Source organism: Kryptolebias marmoratus, linkage group LG23 (assembly GCF_001649575.2).
Source record: "Kryptolebias marmoratus isolate JLee-2015 linkage group LG23, ASM164957v2, whole genome shotgun sequence".
NCBI lineage: Eukaryota > Metazoa > Chordata > Actinopteri > Cyprinodontiformes > Rivulidae > Kryptolebias > Kryptolebias marmoratus.
The window spans coordinates 8,050,604-8,076,110 of NC_051452.1; the positions used below are offsets into that span (position 1 = coordinate 8,050,604).

At 38.9% G+C, this 25,507-nt stretch overlaps 1 protein-coding gene across 7 annotated transcripts in view; it reads left to right on the forward strand.

Annotated features, from left to right (window-relative positions):
• Positions 1 to 25,507, forward strand: part of LOC108242203 (receptor tyrosine-protein kinase erbB-4) — a 315,331-nt gene that overhangs the window by 159,375 nt on the left and 130,449 nt on the right. For all 7 annotated transcript variants that reach the window (XR_005232742.1, XM_025008210.2, XM_017426912.3 and 4 more), the window contains one exon: positions 4,964 to 5,115. Coding sequence is in view for 6 of the 7 variants with exons in the window: in XM_017426912.3 (XP_017282401.1) it covers positions 4,964 to 5,115 (152 nt within the window). In the remaining variant the exon portion in view is untranslated. The remainder of the gene's footprint in view (positions 1 to 4,963; positions 5,116 to 25,507) is intronic.

The following is a 25,507-nucleotide window of genomic DNA, read 5'->3' on the forward strand; positions in this document are numbered from 1 at the left end:
TCCACACTGAGAGGACATAGCTGCGCTTCGCTCGATAAATAGACGGGGGGGGGGGAAGGCAACAGCTCAATTCTTCCATTGTCCACTTGATGCCGTGTGAAAGAAGAATGGAGGGAGGCAGGCAGAGAGAAACTGATGGCTGAGGGCGGATGAACAGTTTGGAAAGGAGTGAGACGGAGGTAGAGCAGATGGATCTGGACACTTTAGGAATGAGCCGAGAGAAAAGAGCATTTACAGTAGAGCCCGTCGATATGAATGCTAATGCTTTATTCCAACACACAGATACTGTGTAGCTGCTTTCTTCTTCTCTGCTTCACCTTTTTTTTCCAATTCTATTTCTTTGCTTGGCTTGCTTTCTCATCCTGAACTTCTGTCTGTCTGTGTGTGTGTGTGTGTGCTGGCAGATATTGGTTTTTGAGAGTTGCTTTCCCCTCACTTTTCACCTCTCCCCACTGATCTTTTATATTGACACACAGACCAAAGCCCGCACGCGCACACACACGTGCACACTCAAACACTTGCAAGTAAGTTTTAATAACAGATTAGTATAGAAGCTCGCTAACCTTTCAACTCTGAGCATATAAAAGCGAAAACCCTCATTGATCGGAACAAATTTTGATCCATAAGTCTTTTTTCTTTACTTTCAGATTAGTTCATTACTTGTCTTGTGTGTGTGTGGGCGTGTGTAGAGGGGTGGGGTTACCTTTTCTGGTCTAGATCAGGACCAGTAGTCCTTATGGCGACCGAAGCCTGGGTTAGAGGTTGGATTTAGGACCTAAGATCTAGGTTAGGGTGAGGCATGTACTAGTAATAGTAAGGGTCAGAGTCTGGCTACGAAAATGAATAGAAGTCGAAATAATGTCCTAATAAGGTTAGAAATATGAACTTGTTTGTGTGTGGTCAGCACATCTCATTTATCACCATTGTCCAGGTCCCCCCCCCTCTGCCTTTTTGTCCCGACCAACCTGCACCCAGAGCAGCACAAAGGATCACCGAGGGGAGGAAGTGTGCGCATCTTTGCAGAGCCAACGATCCATAAAGCAATATGAGAGTTTATGAGCTCTCAGTGTTACTCAATATGGGGGCAAGTTCAACTATGCAATAACCTTTTTTTTCCAAAACCATCGCAGAAATTGATGCACATAAGTACAAAATTTTGAACTTTGGCTGAAAAAGGAAACGAGCGGTTGATAATATGTGATATGTAAGGCTTTTATGAGCACTATTCCAGATTTAATCAACTGGAATTGTTAAGATCATTCAGATGCTGTGTCCATATGAATCTCTGCACACATAAAGGCAGCTGAATAGAAGTTCTGGTAGGAGGGAATTGTTTGGCCCTCAGGCAGCACTGAAATAAAAACACGCAATTCTCTCACAGAGTGGACTCAGAAATCTTCCAGTCATGCAAAGAAAAATGCATGAAAAAGCCTGAAATGCTGTCGTTTGTCTGTGAAGCCGAGGCTGTTTAACAGGAGACGAGCCTTCGTGTTTATCAGCTGGTGCTTCGAAGTCTAGAAGACTCTGTTTTCCCTCAAGAATTTGTCTGTTTTGCTCCTGTTCTCTTTCCATAAACTCTGACAGGTTTCCCATTCCATGCTCATGAAGGACACTCCCACAGCATGGTGCAGCCACCTCCATGCTTCACTGTGGGGATGGTGTCCTCAACATGAAAGGTGGACCAGTGATTGTCCTTGACAGCCACTTTTTATTTTCATATTGTTTTAAGACTTTATACGCGCTTTCCCCCCACAGTTTTTATTCAATAATTAGAATTATCTTATATAGTTTTATTTAACTCGTAGTCAGCCTGAAAATCTACTTAAATATGGAGCAATCTATTGTAGACTAAGAACACATTTGATGATCTGAACTGTGAAGCTGCTGAATTTTTTTTTTTTTTTTACTGTCAAAACATCTTATTTTAAGACATGATCATTTTACCTTCATTTTTAGAAAGAAACTAATGCTGCAAATTCATTTTTACCTCAGTTGGTCATTAAAAATTGTCATGTTATTTTATTCTCATTAATTTCTTCTGCTACGTTACTGATCCTTCATTTTCTCTTAATCTGTAATAAAATGTGCCTGTCAGAAGTGTTTAGAAAAGACGAGGTTTCCTGGAAGGAGTAGGTTGAGAAAATTAACATTTTTCTCAAATAATAATCTTTGATAAAAAGGAAGGTATTAAGTTTTCAGAAAAAGACTTATTTGAAGCTGTGACAAAGTAAAAAATCTTGATGATCAATAGAGACAGGTTTTGGTTTGTATTTACTTCTATCACAAAAGAAGGGAAAAAAATAGTAATTAACTGTTTAAATCATGTAGTTGAGAATCCCCAGGTGTTGATTTTGATCAATATGACAAAATCCAGAAAAAAAAAGCTGTGTGAATGCTGAATGACATGGCTGGAATTTGTTGAAAAAATTGAAACTGAATTGTAAAATTAAAACAAGCAGAACAGAAGCTAAAACGAGCAGGGAAAAAAGCTAAAGCAGTCAGAACAATTACTCAATCAGAACACAAGAACAATGAAATGCTAAAGCAACTGGAACAGTACCGAAGGGCTAACATTAATTAAATTGCTGCTGCTTCCTTATCTTTTGACTGCTCATTTGTCAGGGGTCAAAACAGCCGATCATCTGCATCCAAGTCCAATTTTCGCCAACACCCTGCTTGTTATCATTGGTGGTGGTTAAATCGGGCTTCGGTCAGTCTGTTAAACCAGTTGTAGGCAGTCGTACAATTCACATATTTGTTTTTGGCTGTATATCATTCCTGACTCAACCTTCATCATTTATCCAAGCTTGGGAGACAAGAAGTGCCCTACCAATGGTTGGAAACTAGTAGCAAAATCTAGCAAAACCATAGATAAAAAGCTGAAGTTAGCCAAATGCACACTAAAGGCTTAAATTACCAAAATTGTAGCTGTAAGTTAAAATTAGCATGAGAAGACAAAGATCAAACAAGTTAGCTGAAGCAGAATTTAAAAATGTTTTGAAGGAAATGACGAAATCTGAATGTATTTCTGTGGGTGAAGTTATTTTAAATAGTTAAGTTTTGAAACGTATGAAAGTGGCAGAAAGCAAAAGTCCTAGCACACTGTTTTAGTTCGAGCTGATCGTTCTGATACAAGAATTATTAAAATGGCACCAAGTACGGAGAAGTAAGGAAGAAACTACAAACAATAGCATGGACGCTGACTCAGCATTCACACAAATATTGTTTTTTTCACATTTTAAAGCCCCAAAAAAACAGCCAACTGTTGCTGCAGCAAGGAAAATTTAATCCCGGCTTTAATTGTAAGACCTATTTATAGTTGAACTGGTGACAAACTTTAAAGCACAGCAGAATGACACAGAGCCAGAAAGCCTTTCTTATTCTTTGCTCCCGTCTCACACACACACACGTCGGCGGATAAACCTCCAGCCATGCTTGTGGTGAAGTGGCTCCAGTGCCAGCTGAATGGAGCAGATGGTCGCAGAGCTGAAGCTGGGGAGTCCAAGTGACTGGAGAAAAGGCTGGCAGAGACTGGGCTCGATGGGTGGAAACAGGAGGAACTAATTACAGTGGTAGTAGCTGCATTAGCCAATTGTCAAGCATTTATCGTTAGCTCTGCAGACTGAAACAACCAATTGCTTCTCTTTTTTTTGTCCTGCAAAAGAGTTAAATAGCATTTGGTTATTAGTTTCTCTCCAAAATTCTTATTTTTTGGGAGCATTGTGGCATTTTTTCCTCATGCAGAGAAGTTTTCAGTGTTTGTGTCATGGCCAACAACAGATGTTAATGGTTTAATGCCGCTTTCAGCAGTAAAACCTGCAACTTTCTAATTGCCTGGCCTTCCCACACACCGCCAGAGCCGCCGTGTCTGCTCTCGCTATAATATCTTCAAAGTCATGTCTTGTGATCTCGTCAGCCGAGGAAAGTCTGTGAGTGAAACCCGCCGAAAAGGTCAACCAATGGAATTTGAATAACTTTGATTAAACGGTGCGCCTGTGCCAGACCAGAACTGTAGGTCACTGCCTCGGAGAAATGATATCCCGCCCCCCTAACCCTCACGTGTCCTTCCGCCCCGGTTCTGACCGTCACAGCTCCCTCATTGTCGAGGTGTCACATCGGCAGCTCTCTTTGAGAAATTTGCGTAATCTCCTGACTCCTTATTTTCTCACACAGTTCAAATCCTCTCTTGTTCATGTTTTAACAAGGTTTAAGTATGGGGAAATGTCCATTTCTGAGAGCTTCTGAGGCTGCATTTTCTTTGTCCTTTTTGCTTTATTTTTATACACTTTTTAAAGTTTGTAATTTACAGCAGCAAGGGAATGATGAAAAAGGTACTGAACCAGTTTGATCAACCTGACAATGTATTTTTTTTTATCTCAGTATGTGTTGCGAAGGACTCTCAGCTACTATCACATCAAATTTTAGTCTAGTATCTGTTAAATCGACTGAGTTTTGGACGTTTTTGTGTTTGTTAATGTTGAATAGCTGTGATGGTCGGTTTTTAATTGAACTGACAATCAGTTGTCGATGTACATCCAATGATTTCCTGAACGTTTCATGAAAATCCATCCACTGGTTCATGAGATATTTTGCTAACAGACAAACAGGGTTGACTCCAACAGTTATCACCAAAAGTCCAAACAATGAGTTGCACTTAAAGTACAGGTTGTGAATGACTCTTAGCTACTACCACACCCAGATTTTACCCAGATATTGACTGTTATAGCCATTTAAGCATTTATTTGACTGTGGCAGCAATCTTGAATTTGATTGACACCAAAAGTCCATCAGTTGTGTATATCTATCGAATGATTTTCTATCCATTTCGTTAAAAGTTGTCCACTGGTTCATGAGATATTTTGATGGGGGCAGGTGATTTAAAAAGTTGGTTTTATCTCTTAATATAACCCAAAAAAAAAAAAAGAAAAAGAAATTAAGTTTGTTTTTCTGCCTCTCTGTCCAGTTTGTCCCGGTACGGAGAACAAGTTGAGCAGCCTGTCCGACTTGGACCAGCAGTACCGCACCCTGCGGAAGCTCTACGAAAACTGCGAGGTCGTCATGGGCAATTTGGAGATCACCAGCATCGATCGGAACCGCAACCTCTCCTTCCTCAAGGTACCGGTGTTAAATTATCTCTGGTAATCAGTAGAGATCTGCAGGGTAAATGAAGAGCTGAGAGGCTGTCTTTGGATTTGTTCACATTTCGGACAGCAGCAATGAAGAAAGTGAGGATTTTTGCTCACCCGTTCTTTTTATTCTGTTTTAGTAACACCATATAATCACTCGGAATTGGGAAGCTTACATAAAATGGTTGTGATTAAACTTAATGCACCCTATGAAGGCCACATTACACAATTGAGTCATTAGAATGGTCCTTTTTTGCTTAGGATTGTTGATAACTGAGTGAAATGACCCAAAAGTGTGCAGCCATGTTAAGAACTGGTTGAATTCACTAAATGCCAATAAAGTGAGCTTGAACGCTTCCTTTATGACCCCCTGTTAGCGTAAGAAACACTGGATCACTCTTTATGAAAGAAAAGGAATCAGTAGTGTCCAACAATTCCTTGCAAACAACTCATCTGTTCTCAAAACAGAATAAGCTTTCTTTTTAACAAAGTCACAATAAATTTGATTTATGTTGATAGAAATAAAACACCTTAGTATGACTGTCGACAACCAGTACCAACAAATATTTTACTTCTGTTCAGGGTTACATTGGGACAAAGATATTAACCCTGGTACTTTATCAACAAGGTGACCCAAATCTGGTGATATGTACATAAACACTGATTTATGCCCTGAGTGGCACCAAAAGATCGTTCCTAAATCACAGTTATAAGCTAAATGTAGCAAGGAGATATCATAAACTAGTTGGCACATTTGCATTCTGTTTTGTTTACCATTTTATATTCTGAAGCCGAGGTCAAACTGCTTGTTACTCTGACAATTTTAAGGTTTACACCAATGCCGGCTGGTGTCTTTATCACAACTGTATTTATATAAACATAACTGTTTTCTCAAAGTGTATTAACATTCGAATGCCTCACCTCGGGAGGTTTTATATGGTAGACAAACACCACTTGTTTATAAGCATCGTGAAATGAGGTCTTACCATCAAACACTGGTGGTAAGGCTTCTCCTCATGAGGTTTGAACAACAGCTGAATACCTGAATGGTTTTTATCTGCCATACAAATCTCATGAGGTGAGGCCTTCTTACTAGCAAATGCAGATGGTGAGAAGGCCTCACCTCATGGGGTTTGTATGAGACATGAATACTATGTGGATACTCTCAGCTCACCTGTTTTCCTCCAAGAAAACCAGGCATTGCTTTTGGCTTGATTTACAAGGATGTTTTGTTTACCGTTCGTCCATTTTGTACACCTGCCTTTTTTAAAAAAAAAAAAAGATTTTTATTCAGTGTTATGATTGCTTGGGCCACAATTGTAGGGTTTTCCATTTCCAAGTGTTAGGCATCCACATTCTGCATGCCTGTACGATATCTGTACTCCCATTTATTTATCATCTATTGGATGATAGTGGCTCAGGTGCAAAAGCACAGAAAGAGTTGCTCCAAGTCATATTGTCATTACAACATTCAGCAATAACAATGCCAGTTTTCCAAAATTGTGTAGACGGATCTTTTTGCCCCACAATAAAAAGCTGAATCATTGCTTTGAAAACCACCTCTTGGCAATTCTTACCTCCGCCAAGGAGGTTATGTTTTCTGTAGTGTGTGTCTGTCTGTGTACAAGATTACTCAAAAGGTTATGAACAGATTTTCATGATTTTTTTTAGGAAAACGTCAAACATGGTACAAGGAACAAGTGATTAGATTTTGGTGGTGATCCGGTCAAGGTCAAAGGTCAGGGTCACTGATCAGCCCATGCTCTAACTCTGCAGCTGTATAACAGGAATGTTAAACTCCTGAGTTGGACACCTCATGGATCAAGGGAGATCACGGTTGATTTCAAGGTGATGGGGTCAAAGGTCAACATCCCAGTTGAGGCAGTGCTCTAACTGTGCAGCAGAGTAATGTAGGAATGTCAAACTGCACAGCTGATTTCAAGGTTCATGGGGTCAAAGGTCAAGCTCACAGGTAACCCCTTTGTTAGAAACTTGTCTCTGCTCCTACATGTGACCCTTTTGTTTCCTCTGCCAAGGTTGTTATGTTTCTGTTTGTGTCTGTTGGTTTGTTTATCTCTTAGCAAATATCAGGTAAAAACTAATGAAAAGATTTGGATGAAATGTTCAGGAAATGTTGGGTTGAAACAAAAAACAGTGGATTCCATTTTGGTTCTGATCCAGATTATGATCCAGATCACACTAATTTTTTAATCACGCTGTGGCCTTGGTGGAGGTTTGCGCTCTGAGTGCTTCTAGTTATAATTGTATTTGAAGCAGTTGATTTAGCTGGGTGAACTCTACCACAACGAGACAACGCCATGGGAAGAAGTGTAACTATTGATAAGACTCACCTGTTTCTGAGATACAGAAAGAGGTCTCTATTCCACCAACAATAAGCTCCATTGGGGTCCAGTTGTGTGTGTGTCTTAAAATGTATGTGCATCCTGATCCTAGAGGAGGTATTTTTAAATTTACAGAGTCAAAGTTGCCGGTGCCACAAGACCTAAACCCTGACAATCTCCCCTCTCCCCTGCTGTTTAATGAAGTGAGGTGCAGTCTAATTACTGGGCCACACTATCAAATGAATAGCAAAAACAGTCCCATTAGACTCGGCATCATTAGGGAAACAATTAGGCATCTGTGGGATCGTTAAATGAATGTGAAAGGGGTGAGGGTGATATGCGGTTTCCATAGAGACTGTATCAAACATGCTGCTTGTTACAGGAAGTTGGAGCAACTCAATCATTGTCTTAGCGCTTGCAGTGAAAGTAGTTTGATAGTATTTTAAAGAACTTTGTTTCTTTAAAATCTTAACTATAAACAGCAGCTTAAAGTGTTTCTTCCCCTTTTTTCTTTTTCAGTCTGCAATTTTGAATAACGTGCTCAGTTTACAATGTAACAGTTCAGGCAAAGTTCAGCATCGCACACATATCAGCTGTTCACACAAGTTTCCACAGACAGAGGCACTTTCTGAGCCGTGGGCTGGCTGAGGAGGGCTAACGACGGCCGCTTTGGAGGAGCAGGGGGTGTACATGGACAAATGGAGTGTCGAAGGGTGGATTTGGGATGGAAGAAAAGCCGGGCGGGGGACTGAGAAGAGCCAGAGGGTTGCCACTTTTATGGCAGGCGAAAACAGCTGCTGCACTAAAATTACAATTTTCAGCTACTGTGCTGCAGGGCTGTGTGCTTTTCTTGTTTTTTTTTTTTTGTCTGCATGGATCTATGTGTTTGTGTGTATATTTGAAGAGGAGCAGGGAAGAGATGAAGAGATGGGGGAGTCCAGGCAGGAACAGAGATGAAGCAGTGGGATTTTTTTCCCCCGCTGAGAGGATGACAGATAGATGGACAGTACAGCTTTCTGCCGTCTCTGGTTTAGCTTGTTTTTTCAAAGCACATTTATCTAACTTCCCTTTTTTTTCTGTTGTTTTTTTTTTTTATCCAGCTTAGTGCCTGACGTAGGTGGGACTTACCTCATTGTGTCAACGTGGTACTGTAGAAAGATTAAAAACGAATATCTTACCTGTCATTTTGGAGAAATGGTTAAAAGCCTGACCAGATCAACAAGTTAATGGCTAGTCCAGGCAAAATGGATTGCTGCTAAAACAACTCAACTCTCCAATATTATGTAGCGATTCACTCTAATCAGACCCTCCAGGATTTTGCGACGTTGTGATCGCAACTATTAACGCAAAATCAAGCAAACCCCGCGAAACTTTGCCCAAAATACAGCAACTTTCACGCAACTTTAACCCAATATTTATTGTTTCTAAAGTGATTCGCCACCGTTTCTGCAGTCTAGTGTCTTCTTTGTGGGTTTGTGTAGTGTGGAATACAGAATAACCCCAAATAACTCACGAAGAAGACACGCGACGTCACTTCCTGTTAACATCAGAATGCCGGGAGCGTGCAGCGACCGAAGCCATAATGTGCGCTAATGCTTCACATTTGCCCACAAAGATTTCAGCAAACCAGTTTCCTACCCAGCTGCAGGAGAGTGGGGGGGGGGAAGCTGTTTTGCACGTCCTGCAGTGTAATCATGGAACATGAACGCATCGACAAACACTTTGTGTCTGCAAAACACGTGAGGAGAGCTGCAGATGAGGGACAATCCAGAAATGGTCATGAATGTCAGTTTATAAGCTATCAAAGTTCTCAAATAAAGCACCTTTTGAGAATGTCTTACAAAACTAGTAATTATTTTTTGTTTATATATTAAAAGTTATAGTTTTTTATTGATTTTAGTAAAAAAAAAATTGCATTTTTTTTTAGGAAAATCCCCCTCAAAATCAGGCATTTTAGCCCGCAACAATCACAAAAAATGCCCGCGAAATCCTGAAGGGACTGTCTAATGCTGTTTTATAAGCTTTTACACTGCCATGAATTTGGCTTTACATTAAATCTGACTTCAAAGATTGTTGAATCCTGATTAAAAGTAAACTTAGGGTGCATTCACATTATCCCTGTTTAGTCCGCTTTAATCGAACTCTAGTTCGTTTGCCTAGAAAGTCCGGTTTGTTTGGGGAGGTGTGAACGCACAATCAAACTCTGATGCAGACCAAAGAAGCAAACTCTGGGCCGCATTAAAACCTTGGTCTCAGCTCTGATGACGTGAACTCTGATGTGAATGAAAACAGACAGCAGGTCGCTCCAAAAACAGGAAGTGGGTGACAGCACATGGTCTTCTGGGTAAATACAACCAAAACAAACGCAAATTCTGTACCACTAGCAGGAGAAATGGCTCATGCCCATTGTTGAAAAATGTTTGTTTGCCACATGTACCACAGACAAAACAGAAATCCTAAAACCGCTAAAATTTGACACCACTCTGTTTTTGTTCAATTTTCCAGACGAAGGAAGTCGCCCTCTGTGTCTTCTTCAGAGGTTTTCGTGTCGTTTCCTTCAGTCGTTCTCGGTGCAGCGCCACCACAGGCGAGGGAACAGGTCACTCAAAGGGTTTGGCTCGATTGACTGAGTTCAGTGTGAATGCGAACCGCAGCAGCTGAAAATGGAACAAATGTTGCTGTTTTGGTCCCCAATCGAACCGAGTCTACCGTCTATCAGGTGTGAATACAGCCTAAAAGCTGCTCTTTGAACGACCTGCTGAGAAGGTTAAACAAGAAAGTCTTAAAACAACTGCAGTCTCAAAATTTCACAGTAATTGTTAAAGCTAAAAGAAGCAAAAGGTTAGTTAAAACTTTTTTTTAAAAGATGGCTAGAAGCTATAATTTGCAAAAAGATGGTTAAAGGGTTTAGGTTATAAAAGGCTAACTAAAAGTAGCATAAGAAAACAAAAAATATAATCGCAAGTATGCTGAAGCAGAATTCAAAGTGAACAATGTTTTTGAAGGAACTGAAATGATCTCTATATATTTCTATGTAGAAATTTTTAAAAAATGAGTTAAAGATTTTGAAAAGTAGAGAAAGTCCAAAAGTCATAGCACCCATCTTCTAAATAAATGTAATCACTAGATGTACATCATCTACAACTGAATAGCTTCTGAAGTCAACTTAATTCAAGATGGCTGCCAAAACCAACTGACCCAAGCTAGTCAGTAATTTTTACAGATATTAACGTAAAATGTGGTGAGGTAGTAGTCAACTCATTCTTGAGACATGGACCAAGCAGATTTCCTCAAATTTGTGTTTAAAATGTTTGTCATGGAAGTCAGCAGGTGCTTCTGTAAATGCTGGGCCTTTACATTATATTTTGTTCATCAAAATTATTTGCAAACCTTTTATTATTATGTAAATCTGTTTACATTTTGCCCAAGTGAAGGGATTTATAAATGCTTTTTAAAGATTAGCCAAGCCCTCACATTGACAAACATTGCATTGTGGGTGATGTGGTCATGATGTAATTAGTTTTGCTTTGAAAATCGAGACAACGGAACAGATCTGCATGCAGGCGGTAAACCCACATTCATGCATTAAGTGTCTAAATGACTCTGGATTTTAAAATGCCTTATCTAAAGTTTGTTTTCCATCTCCAGTGGTTTAGAAGTGGAAATAAATACCTGGCTGATGCTAATTTTTAGCCATCCATTCATTTTCCACTCCCTCTTTGTCCTGTTCAGGGTCGTGGGAGGGCCGGAGCTTACGCGTGATGCAAATTCGCAAGGTTGTTATTCAGGCCTTCGTCCACACTCTGATTGATATAAAAAGTAAAAAGAAAGTTAGATCAGCTACGTGCCCAGTTTCAGTAAAGACCTGCAGCAGAACTCATGGCTTTAGGATTTATCAAAATGTTATGAACACATGAATTCTGACAGCACTGGATAAAATATCTAAATATGTTTTCACCATTGGAGGGTCTGGCTGCGTTCAGCAGCATCACCATTATTGCCAATTACACGATCTATCTGTGCTCAGCACGCATGCGTTGATAGGGTAACATGTCTTTTTGTGGTTGAGAAAACAGCGACAAACTAAACAAACGCTGTCAGGCGAAAGTGCAGAGGTTTAATATTAGCTAATGTTGCGTTGTTTCACAGCAGCATGTAATTTAAGGAAAGAGTTGTTAGAAGCATGAAAAACAGTTGATAACTAACTATTAGACAGAGCATCACTGCAGAGTTGACTGACCTATTCCTTTAAGGGTTTCTAAGAAGTGCTTCAGTTTAGGCGATAAAATGGATAAATGAAGGGCATCGCCCTGCTGCCACCTGGCATACCCCTCTGTCTACTTCTCTGTCCAACTCTGCTGCTTGTCTGTCACTCAGAATGACCCATTTCCTTCCCTGAAGCGACGCCCAGTGCTACGCCAAGTGGCCCACAGTGGCCCATAACCAGCTAATGATGTCACCTAGGCTGGAGGACTCTTCATTAAAGCCGGATCAATCTGGCAGCTAATGCAGGGCAGAGTGCCAGGACTACAGCCGAGAGCGGCGGGATGGGGGGATGGAGGATGTCTGTCCATTAAACCTCAAAACGACATGTGTCATGTGTTTTATCGCCTGCCGCCAATGGCAAAAACGAATCCATAAATGGGTATTACTCAGCCAATTTTATAGATACTGAGCTAAAATTTGGTGTAGTAGTAGCTGAAAGTCTTTCACAATGCAGACTCTGAGTGTGACATGTCATGAATAACATTGTTTTTAGGGTTTGACCAAAACAGCATCAATTAAAGCTAAAACTCTGACATAAAAGGCAGCGGATAATATGCATTTCTTCAAGAAACGTTAGGCTTTTAAGTTGAGAGTACATGAAAAAAACGAGTCTCTCTTCCCTATGGTTGCATCTCTTATTCTCTTTGTTTTCCAGCTGAACTGAAATAAACTTGCTGAGCCATTACCATTTCTTCCTTAAAAAAAAAAGTAAAAAATGACAGTGTTTGGTAAAGCGCGCTGGTTAACAAAGCTGTACAGCACCTCTCTTTTCTCTCTGTCTCTTCCGGCTAGTGTTTGCCGGAGATAAGCTCGCAGAAAAGTGTCTCTGTCTGCATGTCGGCACAGAGTACACACCTCGGTGACCGTGTCATTCATCTCTTTGTGTGTGTGAGCATGTGTGCCTGTATCCCGAACTCGTGATTGATTCGGTCCCCGTAAGGAGAATTTTCAGACCTTCAATTAAAGGCCTAGCACTCCATGTAGGAATGCAGATTGCCCGCAGTGTCTTATGACTGCATTTAAATTCAAGATGGCTGCCACAGCCACATCTTCTGAGATGTGCTAATGTGTTGAGGGTGACTCTCAGCTACTACCACATAAAATTAACCTTCTTGTATCTTAAAGTAAGTTACAGCCATTTTTGTGTTGGCTAAGGTTGATTTTCTGTGGCAGCCATCTCAAATAGGGTTGACTCTAAATGTCAGTTGTTAAAGTACATCTAATGATTACTTTCTGAAAGTTAAATAGTTCATGAGATATGTTAACAGCTGCGCATCTACAGGCATTGAAAGCAGCTATTCCTAAAATGTGCATTCTAAGAAATTTGTGCCTTTTTTGAAAGAACACCAGCTGTAAGTATTTACTTGTTAGCATCACAGATTGTGTTAGCAAAAGCATGAAGGGGAGATCTTGAGTAAACCGATGGGTCACAGGTTATACCAAGTGTTCTAATTTAAAAATCAACTTGTTACCGCGCATCGTGACCTTGCAGTGCAGTTATTTTCTTCTCTGCCCTTGCTCGAACCACAGCGTGTTAGTCAGAAATTACCGCTTCCCTGCGAGTCATTATTCAGAACTCATCTGATCGCTCTTCACTCCATCTATAAGAATGTTATTAATTTACAGCCAGGCAGTAATTCAGACTCCACTCCATCACTTCGCCACATCTGCCCTTCAGTGATGTTTGCCATTCATCCAGGTACTCATGATGCACTTTATAGAGACAGAATTTTGTGGTCTTCTGAACTGGGAACATTTAAAGCTTTTTGCCTTTTTGGGTCCAGCAGAGAATATTGGAAATGGAACCATAACCTGTTTAATGTACACACATATCCAACATGTTCAAGCATACAGTACTGAGCTGCTTGACGGCACCAAACCTAAACTATCTGGCCTTAATTTGAAACCAAATGCCTTCAGTGAAGCCAATAACTTTGTATCACCTATTATTTCTAAAAGTTGACAGAATTCAATATTTCAACAACCAATGTTGATCTGTAAAAATTAAAATAGTATATCATTTGAGAATGTGCATCATTCGACCTATTTCATTGACCGGCCAATCGGTTGGTCTATTTCTAAGTATTTACAAGCCAATGGCACGGTGGTGGCAGTACCATGCTGTGGTTGTCCTTTTCTTTAGACACAGCTGTGAATGTGCCAACATAGAACAATGTCTTTAACCCAATCAAAAATGTCTCTGCAGAGACTTTAAGAAGGCTGACAGTTGATCTTCAACAGCCGAATCAGCAAACGTGAGAAAACTAGAAAGGAAGTTAACAGTTTTAATGCGTCATACTGATAGACATTTTACTTAAATTGAACCATGGAAGCTGTTGTAGAGGCAGGTAACTGAGTGAAACCCATGAGTGCAATGTTCATGTTGAGTTTCCAAGATAAATAATGGTGGCTTGACCACTGTTCTGTCAAAATACATCAAATCTAATGGAAGTAAGGGCCAGTAAACTACATTATTTTTAATTACTTGGGATTGTTTTGTAATCAGATATTTAGAATTGTTCTGTGTTAGAATCAAACCCTCAGCGTTACGACGGCTCGTCTTGGTTTCATTGTGTTCATCTGAGATCAATATAGGAAATGTTAATTAAAATCTGGAACAAAAATAAAGAAAAGGTAGAGGGCATGACCAGTGAGAAGGTCGAATTTTCTTCTCTTTCACTTCCTGCCCTTGCTTTTTATTGACGTTTCATGGCATTGTGCTCCTTGAATACACAATTGACGCCACCGGGCTCCTCACCGTGTAATGACACACTGACGATGGTGACGGTCGGAGAAGGGGGCGTGGATCGCGCGGTTTCATTAGCTTCTGAACCAGTTGAGGAGCTCATAAAAGGTTGGGATTGTCGCCCGGAATGGGAGGTTGTTAGCGCCACACGGGTGCCCAGCAGTGTTTGCATAATTACAGCTCTTAACGGTGAGAAAATTAGCACCCTGCACGTGCCATCCAGCTCCCAGTAAGATCGCAGTGGCACTTCGCTGATGTGTCTTGGAGCTTGTTAATTGTTGGGTAATGAAGACATCTAAGTCCAAGAGAGCAAAACTATAATGTATTATTCTTTATTCTTTTGTTTTGTTTCCTTTTTATAAAATACTGCATGTTCTTGCTCGTGTGATTACCCTGCTTCAGTAAAATATTCTGCAGTTTTAAAACTAAAAAAGAGGAGGCACAGCAGTTTCTGATGCCTTCATTACTTTATTCATTTTTTTTTTTTGCAAAATTACAAACACAAGCCATCAAAACTGACTGAATGACTGTCAGTTAAACTTACCGCAGACGGCTTGGTAATTTCCCTCTTTTACTATTTCTTTGATTGCCCCAATAAACACAAGCTGCTGTCAGTCTTGAAGCTACACCAACAAAAGCGTTAAAGCAAGGTCCTGCTTATCCAGATATTTTTGTGAACAGATTTTTTATTTTCCCTTCTTTTATTTGTATTTTTCTATGACCACACTTTCTACCAAAATGCTTAATCCCCCATCTTGTGCCACTAGGTGGCAAGAACGTCCACATTAACAATCTCATAATACTGAAAAAGAACTAGGTTTTTCCAAAACAATTGGAACTTGTTTAATTTTTGGATAGTTTTGACAGTTTCCTCTCAATTATTAAAATTTAGGCACGCAATCAAAGTTTAATGTAGTTTGAATCAGGATGAAACGAGACGGGCACAAAAAAAGAAAAAATAAATCGTTGTTTCTAAAAACTTCCATGTTTTGGCTTCTACAAACTTTAGTACAAATTTTAGCTTTTGGAAAAGTTTTTCAATAGTTATTTTCTCACCAAAACACTGTGAATATGAGGTTCAATTGGAGCAGAAAATCTGTTTTTAAAAATAAAGTAATGACTAGTGAATTAAAATAACTGTTTGCTGGGTTAAATGTCACTTGACTAAAGATGTGCAAATATGTTATCTTAATCAAAGTTTGTGAACTGATGTTTTCAAATGCTTGACTTCAGTCATCAGGAAGCTAACTCATTAACTTAAGCTGACACATACAGTATGTATGTAATGCTTTATTTTCTTACAGTGACTTACCAACTCGAAAGTTAATTTATCACTACACAAAGCTGAGGAGGCAGGCTGCATGTTAAGCTCACACCTACTGTAAAAATCTAATCTATTCATAGTTTAAAACCAGACCAAATGTATTATAAAATTTAGTTTAGGCTGATCAAAACAACTGTGAAATTCTTGAAGAGCATTGGTCACTTGGTGCGCAATACCAATCACCATCCATTCAGTTATTTATCAGATATTTTGCTAACAGACAGGATTAACTCCAACAGTTTTAAAATATAAACTCAGCACTCTGTTAGCGCTCGGAGTATGTGTTGGGAATGACTTTTAGCTACTACCACACCAAATTTTAGCTCAGTATCTTTAAAACTGACTGACTTGTAGCTATTTTTATGGTTGCTAGTTTATGGAAATTAAATGTGGCGGCCATATTGAATCTGATTGACACCAAAATACATCAAAGTAAATAACTTCTGAGAAGTTCATTCCAGTTTATGAAATATTTTGCTAAAAGAGAAATTGGCAACACAAAACAAAACATTATTGCCCACCTTTTATGGTAGCAGATAATAAAAAGTATATCTGAGCTTTATTTTGAAAGTTTAAGGTAAAATGTGTTCCATGTTTTTATGACTTCAAATAGCAGAGAGCTTCTCAGTTCCCAGTAATAAAAAAGGCTCAAAGATGACGTGATGGCTGAGCATATTTTACAGGGTTTATGGAGGCAGCCATAGTGGAATAATACATAAAAATAAATATACTTAATATACTTAAAGTTTTTCTCCTTTACGAAAGCAAATAATTACAACAAAAAGCTGTAAATAACAAATATTAACACGTAACAAAATGTCTTTGGTTACAATTTGGGTGTCATAATATGGATTAATTATTTACAATTTGCAATGTTGATTATTTTTTTGTTGTTTATAATATTCTAATTGTTCTCATAAAATGTTTTGTCACATTTGATTGAAGCCTTTTTAGCCTTCACACAAACACACAGAAGCATTTTTAACTGTTTTCATGGAGTCAACCATAAAAAGCCTGAAAAAAAAAAAATATATATATATATATATATATATATATATATATATATAACTGCCTGCTGCTAGAAATGAAGACAGAGATAATGTTTTTGCTTGTGTCTGTACTGTTAGCAAAATATCTCATGAACAGCCACACAAATTTTATTGAAACGTTCAGAAAATAATCATTGGTTGTACATCTACAACCAATTAACCTCTGAGGTTAACCTAATTCAAGATGGCTGCCACAACCAATCCATGTTAGACTGCACAAAAATGGCTATTCCTGAGTTAATTTTACAGATCCTGAGCTAAAATTTGGTGTGGTAGTAGCCGAGAGTCCTTCACATCACATAAGCACATACAGATCAGGTGAATGTATGAGAAGGTGATGTCATTGCTTCAGTGAAAATAGGTCTTTAAATTGAAGCGTTTCTTTTAATAAAACTATTTGTAACTCTGAATCATCCGGCCACTTGTCTATCAAACGACAACAAGAGGTGAAAATGCACGGACAAATAAAACTGGAGGCAGCTATTAAAACTTAATGAGCTCTTTACTTTTTAGAGAAGTGCTGGAGCAAATAAGAACTCAAGGTTGCCACTTGCAGACCGGACTCTTGTGAGAGTTGCAGCTCTTCAGTTGAGACTTTTTTTGGAGTGCCTTCTGGCCTCGGGGGGGTATTGGTTGGTGGTACCACTGAGACACTGCTCTTGCTCATTACTGGGCTGCTGCTTGTCTTGCCTGCAGCATTCGAGAGGTGTTGTTTCACTCCTGTAACAGGTGCAGTTGGGCCAAAATAACAACCGGCGCATTCCCAAACTATGGAATATAAATGCTTGTGTACAGTCGGCTAGAATCCAGGAGTGGGTTCTTCTTTTCAGGTGTGTAGTGCATAAGTGTGTGTTTGTGATCAGCCCTATCCTGGCTTCTTTGTCGGCTTGATCAAAGCAGACACGGTGCAGAGCAGAGGTCTCCGAGGTGAAATTAAAGTCTTGCTTCTTCCACGGCGTGGAACGGGGGGAAAGTGATTACCGTTAAATTAAAAGGTACGACCATAAAAGCGTGCCACGGCCGAACCCTCGCAATTCATCAAAATGATCCCACGGCGCGTCTTTTGCTTATCAAATTGTAAAATATTGTCCATGACACCGGCTTAACAGGAGCGTAATTAATGCACTAAATCAATTCCGAATTACTCCGTGCAGAGTGGCCCTGCTGGGATGCCATCATTATCGCAAATTACGGTGGCAGATGCACGGGGGCCGAGAGGAATGGATAACGCTTGAGCTTCTCCTCCTTCACAATGGCTTGTGTTCATTTCCCACTCTGTTACTCTCTGAGTGTCAGACAGGCTGGGGTTTCTCCTCATTCACACCTGTGATCTCGTTAACGTGCAATTAGTTGTTTTAGTGAGCGCTTTTTTTGGGAGGGGGTAACGCTGTGAAATGATCCTTTGGCTGCTGCTGGCAAGTGGGTTTAATGACAAATTCACGTCTTTATTCTCAGAAGTAAGTAGAAGAAATGACAAAATTATGGATGATTGTCTTTCATGTCTTTTAAATCTGATCATTATGAGTAGTGAGTCTCCTTTATTTTATAAAAACCTTCTTAAAGAAATGTCAGGGTATGGATATTGGAATTCATTTACTCTTTAGCTTCCTACTAATTACCTAGATTAGCCTTAGCAGATGTAATCTACCTCTATCCTGACTCGGTGGATTGGTCCAATCATATTTCACAAGTCCAACCCACTCGTTCAGGGTGGACACTCCCACTTTGGGGACAACCCGTCCCCTTTGTGTTTTTCAGACGCTCCTTGTTTGCACAGAGAGACGTTGTGCCAAGACGGAGCTACAAATGTCTCTTTGCGAGTGCTTTGTGAATTAGACAAGTGCACAAAATAGGAATTTGCACCTGCAAAAGATGTTCCAACTGTTGGTGAGTTTGGGTCAGTCTGCACACGCCGGCAAAACCATGAAGCTACCATCCAAAAGGTGGCACCAAAAACCCAACAGATTAAAAAAAAACATAATTACACCACAGACAGAGTAAAAAACATAAGACAATAAGGAAATACTGTGCGAGGGTGGTGCTATTAGTTACAATTATGACCCAGGTATTAAAAGAACATAAAAAATGTCAAATTAGTTATTCTTTTCTTTTCAATGGACGGTTGGCAAAACAGCACCGTCTATAAGACTGTCATTTAAACTGTCATGTACTGTTTGCAGAATATCTCATGAAACACTGAATGGATTTTAATGAAATTCTCAAAGTAATCATTGGATGTACCTTGGCGACCGATTAAATTTTATAGTCAGTCCAATTCAAGATGAGCTAATTGACATTGTGTAACACAAAAATGGCTATAATTTGAGCAGTTTTACAGATATTGAGCAAAGATTTGGTGTGGCATTTGGCAACTCATTCACAATTTGGCAACCTGGGTGCAGCAAAAACCTTGCATACCTCCTTGGATTTTTCCAGCAGCTAAAAAGGATTGGGACCACAGGTTTTAGAGAGAGAAACTGGTATTTGGTAACTATTCTCAGCAGATGACTGGAAATAGTTTCCTTAAACCATTCGTGCTAAGACGGTTGGGTAAAACTCATTAAAGGACCAAACAAACTGTGGATTGAAATAATTGAGCTTTGGGGGCCATTTCCCAATACATGCCTCGTTTCTTGCTGTCTTGAACTCAACTCTTTCATAACAAGAGAATACAAATTCAAAACAAAGTTTCAGCAGTTTATAGTGTTTTTTTTTGTCCAATTTTCAATTACATGCAGAGGTGGTAATTTTTTTTTGTTTGTTTTTCCTGCAAAAAAGGACAAACATCAGTAATCCCATATTGTAAAAGCTAGAATAAAACAAGGCCTCAAATAAATAATGGAGTCCCGGTTTTGTCTCTGGTAACTTCCCGTGAACCTCTGAAACCCTCAGATCTCAGCTTCCAGCAGCTACTTTATGAGAACAGCAACATTTTTATGCCTGGCTGTGTTTAGAAGCACTTTGAGCTTCTTTTTTCAAGGCAGTGCATCATAGCTGCAGGATATATTACTTATGCATATTGGATTTTTATGACATTTCCTAAAGTTTTCTTGACTCGTGATGATATATAGGACGTGAACTGCATTTTTCACCCAACAAGAGTTGAACTTCTTCAGCTCTGCTCTGATCTAAGTTTGCATACAACCTCTCGATAATGTGCGCATGCAAAACACTGCATGTTTAATAGTGTTAAATATTTATTATTCATGTGGTAATGATCATGGTAAAAAAAATGCAAGAAGATGGAGAGGTAAAAAAGTCTTGAAGACAACCTAGGAAAAACAGAAAAGCACATTTCAACCCTGGTATCCTGCAAAGGGGTTCTTAATGAGTGAATCCTCGTTTACATCACTATAAATATCCCACAAATGCATGTTAAACAAGGAATTCAACTGTTAGTTTCATTCATCTTCAGCAGATTGTAGGCAGACACTTAGTTACTCTAAATATGAAAAATAAACACTTCTCAGTGCAGTTGGGACGGATGCCTTTGTTAACTTGAACAATTATGCAACAGGAACACCAAATTTGGGATCAGACATGGTACCTCAGTACAGGTTGGCTGTTGCTTGAGTAGAGTAAGTTTTAAATTAAAGGCCAAACATGCATTTAAATGCATATCACCCACCATCTTTGAGTCTTAGATGAAGATCCTCTGCTGAGAAATGATGACATTATAGCCGTTTTGGTCACACACTAAACACAACATTCATTGGTGGGTCAGTTTCAGCTACTGCTACACCAAATTTTAGCTCAATATCTGTAAAATTGACTAAGGTGTGGCCATTTTTGCCTTTGCTGTGGTGGCCATCTTGAATGGGATTGACTCTTGTAGATGTTCATCGAATTTTAGTTTCAATAAAACCCAAACAGTAATGAATGAGATTTTTTTTTTAACAGACAAGCAAATGAACACAGACATTATCATTGCATGTTCAGCAATGGGTGGTAGTTAGTTTGTTCTCGTTGGTTTTTGAGGTGGTATGTGCTATTATGTTTCTGTTTTAAAAGGTTATTAGCAAAGTTTCTCTTCTTAAACTGCTTGTATTTGAGATCACAAGCTTCTGCCGTTATTTTGTGGGTGAGAAGCAGAAAAGTTTGGGAATCCGCTGACTTATGGGATGTTCTGGGATATTTATAGTTGCCCGAAGGTGCAACTCTTTAAAGTATTAGTGGTTGTACATGTACAACAATGAAGCTATTGGAGTCAACTCAATTAAAGATGGTCGCCACAGCTGATCGACATTAGCCAACTGTCACTTTAACAGATACTGAGTTAAATTTTAGCATGGTAGTAGCTGAGAGCCCCTCACAACACATTCTGTGACTGCTGCTTGAATAATGTCAGGGCCAGAAGTTTCCATTACGTCACACCTGTGTCACTGATCCAGTCATTAGTTGCCATCAGTCGTCCCCTCTCGGCCTCTCTGCAGATATTAAAAATGCATCTTAGCCGCAGATTAATTCATGAGTGTGTAAATTGTTTCTCCCACTGCCTTTTTAATATCTTCCACTAAAGGAAAATACACCCTGCATCACCGTGCTGCCGCTGAGCGAAAGGAACAGATTGTTTTCTTCAGTGACATTTACACAGTGTGTGTTCCTGTGAGTGCATATTTATATATGTGTATGTATGTATGTGTGTGTGTGTGTGTAAGTCTTGTTCTCTTTGGGTGCCGTTCTTTGTGTTTTTCCGCGTCAGTCAGTTCCTCGTAGTGTCGGTTTGTGCTGATTGAAGCAGTCACTCTTGGTCATCATCTTGTGACATTTTATAAACTGTCAGGGGAAGAAAAACACATCGGTTTGATGAGTCTGAGGTAAAAAAAAAAGGAAGTTGTGAAAACAGATTGAGGTTTGAAAGTGCAACAACATTTTACTGTATTTACTTACCAGGCTTTTATTGTAAATTGTTGTTTATCACCCGCCGCCAAAAGGTGAAGGCGGAGCGATTATGTTTTTGTCTGTGTGTGTGTGTGTGTGTGTGTGTGTGAATGTTGACTCAACTGACTCCCACTGAAATGAATGTAGGTCTCCTGAGATCCTTGAAAACGTGTTTTTTTTTAAACCTACTTTGGTGTACTTAGGTATTGCTTTGCTATTTTTAGCTACTGTTTGCCAGTTTAAGCTTTTAGCAGTTGTTTTGTTTTGTTATTTGTTAAATTAGATTTTAGCTTCTGTTCTGCTAGATTTATTTTTACCGTTACCGTTTTGCCCATCCTAGCTTTTAGTTAGTTATTTTTGCTCATTTTAGCTTTTGTTTTGTAGTTTTAGGTTTTATTCTGGTTATAACTTCAACAGTTCGATTTAAACTTGAAAAATTTTTGACTGATTTATCTTGATTACTGTTGATTAATAACGCAGCTGGGCTGGCTGAAATCATTTTAAAATAACTGTTGAATAAATTATTTGTAAATTTTCATCCCATCCATCCTGAGTTAGATTTATGTTTATTCATTCAACAAGACTGACACAACATAAAGTCCTTGTTGAAACAGAAAAAAATGGAATGTTTCTCTCATACAGTCTGAATTTAAACAAATCTGTCAATAACAGCAATTAAAATTATTTAGTTTGACCCATTGAGCCATTTAATCAGAAGTCTAAACTTAAAGCCACAAAGGATGATCGCTCCCCAATGGCAGACCCCAGTACGGTTTTTCAGTCTTGCTCCTCTGTGTAAATTCATGACATTTTCCTCACCAAAAAATTAAAATACACCAAAAATATATTTTTTTTTTAAGTGGGTGTGAAGCCTCACATCTTGGGTACGCAAACTCTGACTCCTAAACTACATCATTGCAGCACCTAAAATATTCTAACTTCAGTTTTTAACATGAAAAGATGAAGACACTTTGTCCATGTTTATTAATGTTAATGGTTTGACCCAGACAGGTAAAATAAAAAAGATTAAACCTTAGATCAAAAAGTTAAGATATTGCTCACAGTTACAAACAATTACACAGTTGCCCACCTTTCATGGTGGTGGGCAAGATTAATACTGTATTAATGTAATTGGGAACATTCTTATCACTTTATTTTATTGGGGTGGTTCAGAGGTTTTACTCCACTTCCAGAACGTCATGCAAATATGAAGTTGTCATCTGTGTAGCATGGAAAATTCAGTTATGCATGTAAGGCATCAGGGTGCTCATGTTCAGGTAGACTGAGGCGTAACTTTCTGTTCTCAGCACTAACTGCGAGCCACGCTGCAGTTTTCAGTAACAAAGAGTTGTTTTTTTTTTTGCAGTTCCAGACTTAACCCAGCAGCGTTTCTGTCACCTTGACTGCTCTCAGAGATTCAGTGAAGGCTGAAAAGCTCCGGCATGCAAGATCGCACTAAAAAGACACAATCCAGCCTCAGATTTTTCTATGTAATTGCCTTCAATAGAACATCGATGCTCTATTTCTGCCGTTTCTCCAAGCAAAGAAGATTTATGGCCCAAAATTATCAACTGGTTACTCATCAGAGAAACATGATAAATGCTGCTTTTGTGTAATCTTATTCTTCATGGCATTGATCAGAATATAAATAAACTGAATGGAGTTTTTTTGTTGTCAGATGTAAAGCTCACAGTTACATGACTGAGCTTGTAAGGCCTGAGCCTACGCGACTGAATAAATGAGCCATAAAAAGATGTGAGGTACCTCCTATAGTGGTGATCGGTTCAGACATTATGAAGCATGCTGGGATATAAGTTGCATCACACTTTACACAAGCTGCAAATCAGGACATCATCTCTGAAAAGGGCATTTTGATTCCAAAATAATTAAGGTCTTTAAGTGCTGAAACTTGCTCTGCAGTGCAATCGCTATAACGTGCAAAGAGGTGATAATTTTTTTAGCCTGTATCTGTGTGTATTTGTTTGTCTGTTTGCAAAACATATCATGAACCAGTGGACACATAATGAAACTCTCATTAATTACTGTAATCATGCTCAAAAAGCTACTCTTTGCACAAAAATCAATTAATTAAAACTTGAGCGTCAACTGTCAACCGTGTTCGTTAGCGAATTAGTTCCTGAACCATTGTATTGATTTTGATAAAACTTTGAGGAAATAATGATTGGATGCACCTCTACGACAGCCTAAATTTCGAGTCAACCCAATTAAAGATGGCCGCCACAGCCAACTGACCTTAGGAAGCATGGAAGTGGCTATAACAAAGTCAGTCTTACAGATAATGAGCTAAAATCTTGTGTGGTAGTGGCTGAGCATTTTTCCTAACACATGCTTTGACCACTAGACATTGCCCAGTGTTTTTACCTCAAAAAGTTGTCATTAACTTTTGGAATCAACGGAGTCTGTTAGCAAAATATCTCAAGAACTACTGGACAGATTTCTATGATTTTAAAATGTTTTCTTGCTAAGACAAAAATGGGTAACAAATACCTTCCCTGGGTGTTCAAATCCACAGCCTTTGTATGCGTTTTTATGAAGAGACAAAACTGATCAAATCTGACATGGTTCTAATCAGTCATGCAGCTTTCCTGGTTACCTGACTCAAACATAATTGCTGTTTGAAATTCTGCATTTTGCCTTTCATTAAGAGGAAGAAGAAACAGTGTCTCGTCGTTTTCATTCTTCTTGTTTTAGTGCTGAGAAAATAACCAATATTAACCAATATTTCATATGCAGTAGGGTGTTATATCATCACAGCATGACATAAAGTATTGACATTTTATTGGTGTTTTTTTTGTCAGTGAATACACAAAGATTTTAAGTTATTTAGAAGTTGAAACTTTGCCTGACTTGCAGCTGTTTATAAATCCAATATTTTTATCATGATTTACTTTTTATTTTGTTGGCTTTAGACCCTCCCCAGAAAAGTTAATGGGTTCAGAACAAAATCATACCATCATCTGAAGTCTGATGTTTCAAAACCGCAAAGTTTCAGACAAATACCACTTTATTTTGAGGCAGATGGTAGTAGAATATACGATATATCCTACATTTGGGCCCAGTGAGGACTCTTTGTCATTTGGTAAAAACCTTACACCCTCATAAGTTTGAGTATTTCTCAATAGGAGCTGAGCAGGAAGTTCCAATCCACATCAATTGTCATGAGGTATGGATCTTTCTGGGTGCCTCCAGCTGGAGGTTTTTATGAAACACTGGGAGGAGACCATGGGGCAGACCCAGAACTCACTGTAGGAATTATTTATCCTCTTGGGATCCAACTATGGATAAGCAAAAATGGATAGAACTGATTGATGGATGGCCATTTGAGAAGCTACAGCATGAAGAACCACTGCCTTGGCTTAATGTTTAATTTTAATTTATAACAAGACTGCACAATACAGTGAAAGGGTTTCATTTATTTATTTTTTATCTCTGTTCATGTCTTTTAAGTTGCAATGCTTTCATTGCATTTGTATTTTATTGTGAAGTGCTCTGTGATTTTTACCTATGAAAGGTGCTGTAAAAATAAATTTACAGTCACTACTATATATGAAGCCATTAATTTTAAATATTGCAAATTCCTGCTTGGATTGCAGAAAAATACAGGCTATTGTACTCCAAATGTATTACGGTTGTGCATTCACAATCTGTACAACAATAACTTTGTTTACTTGATCACATGCTCTGGATACCCACACTCCATTTTACCTGATAGTGGCTGAAATGCCGAAACACACACACTGTTGTAAGCATCC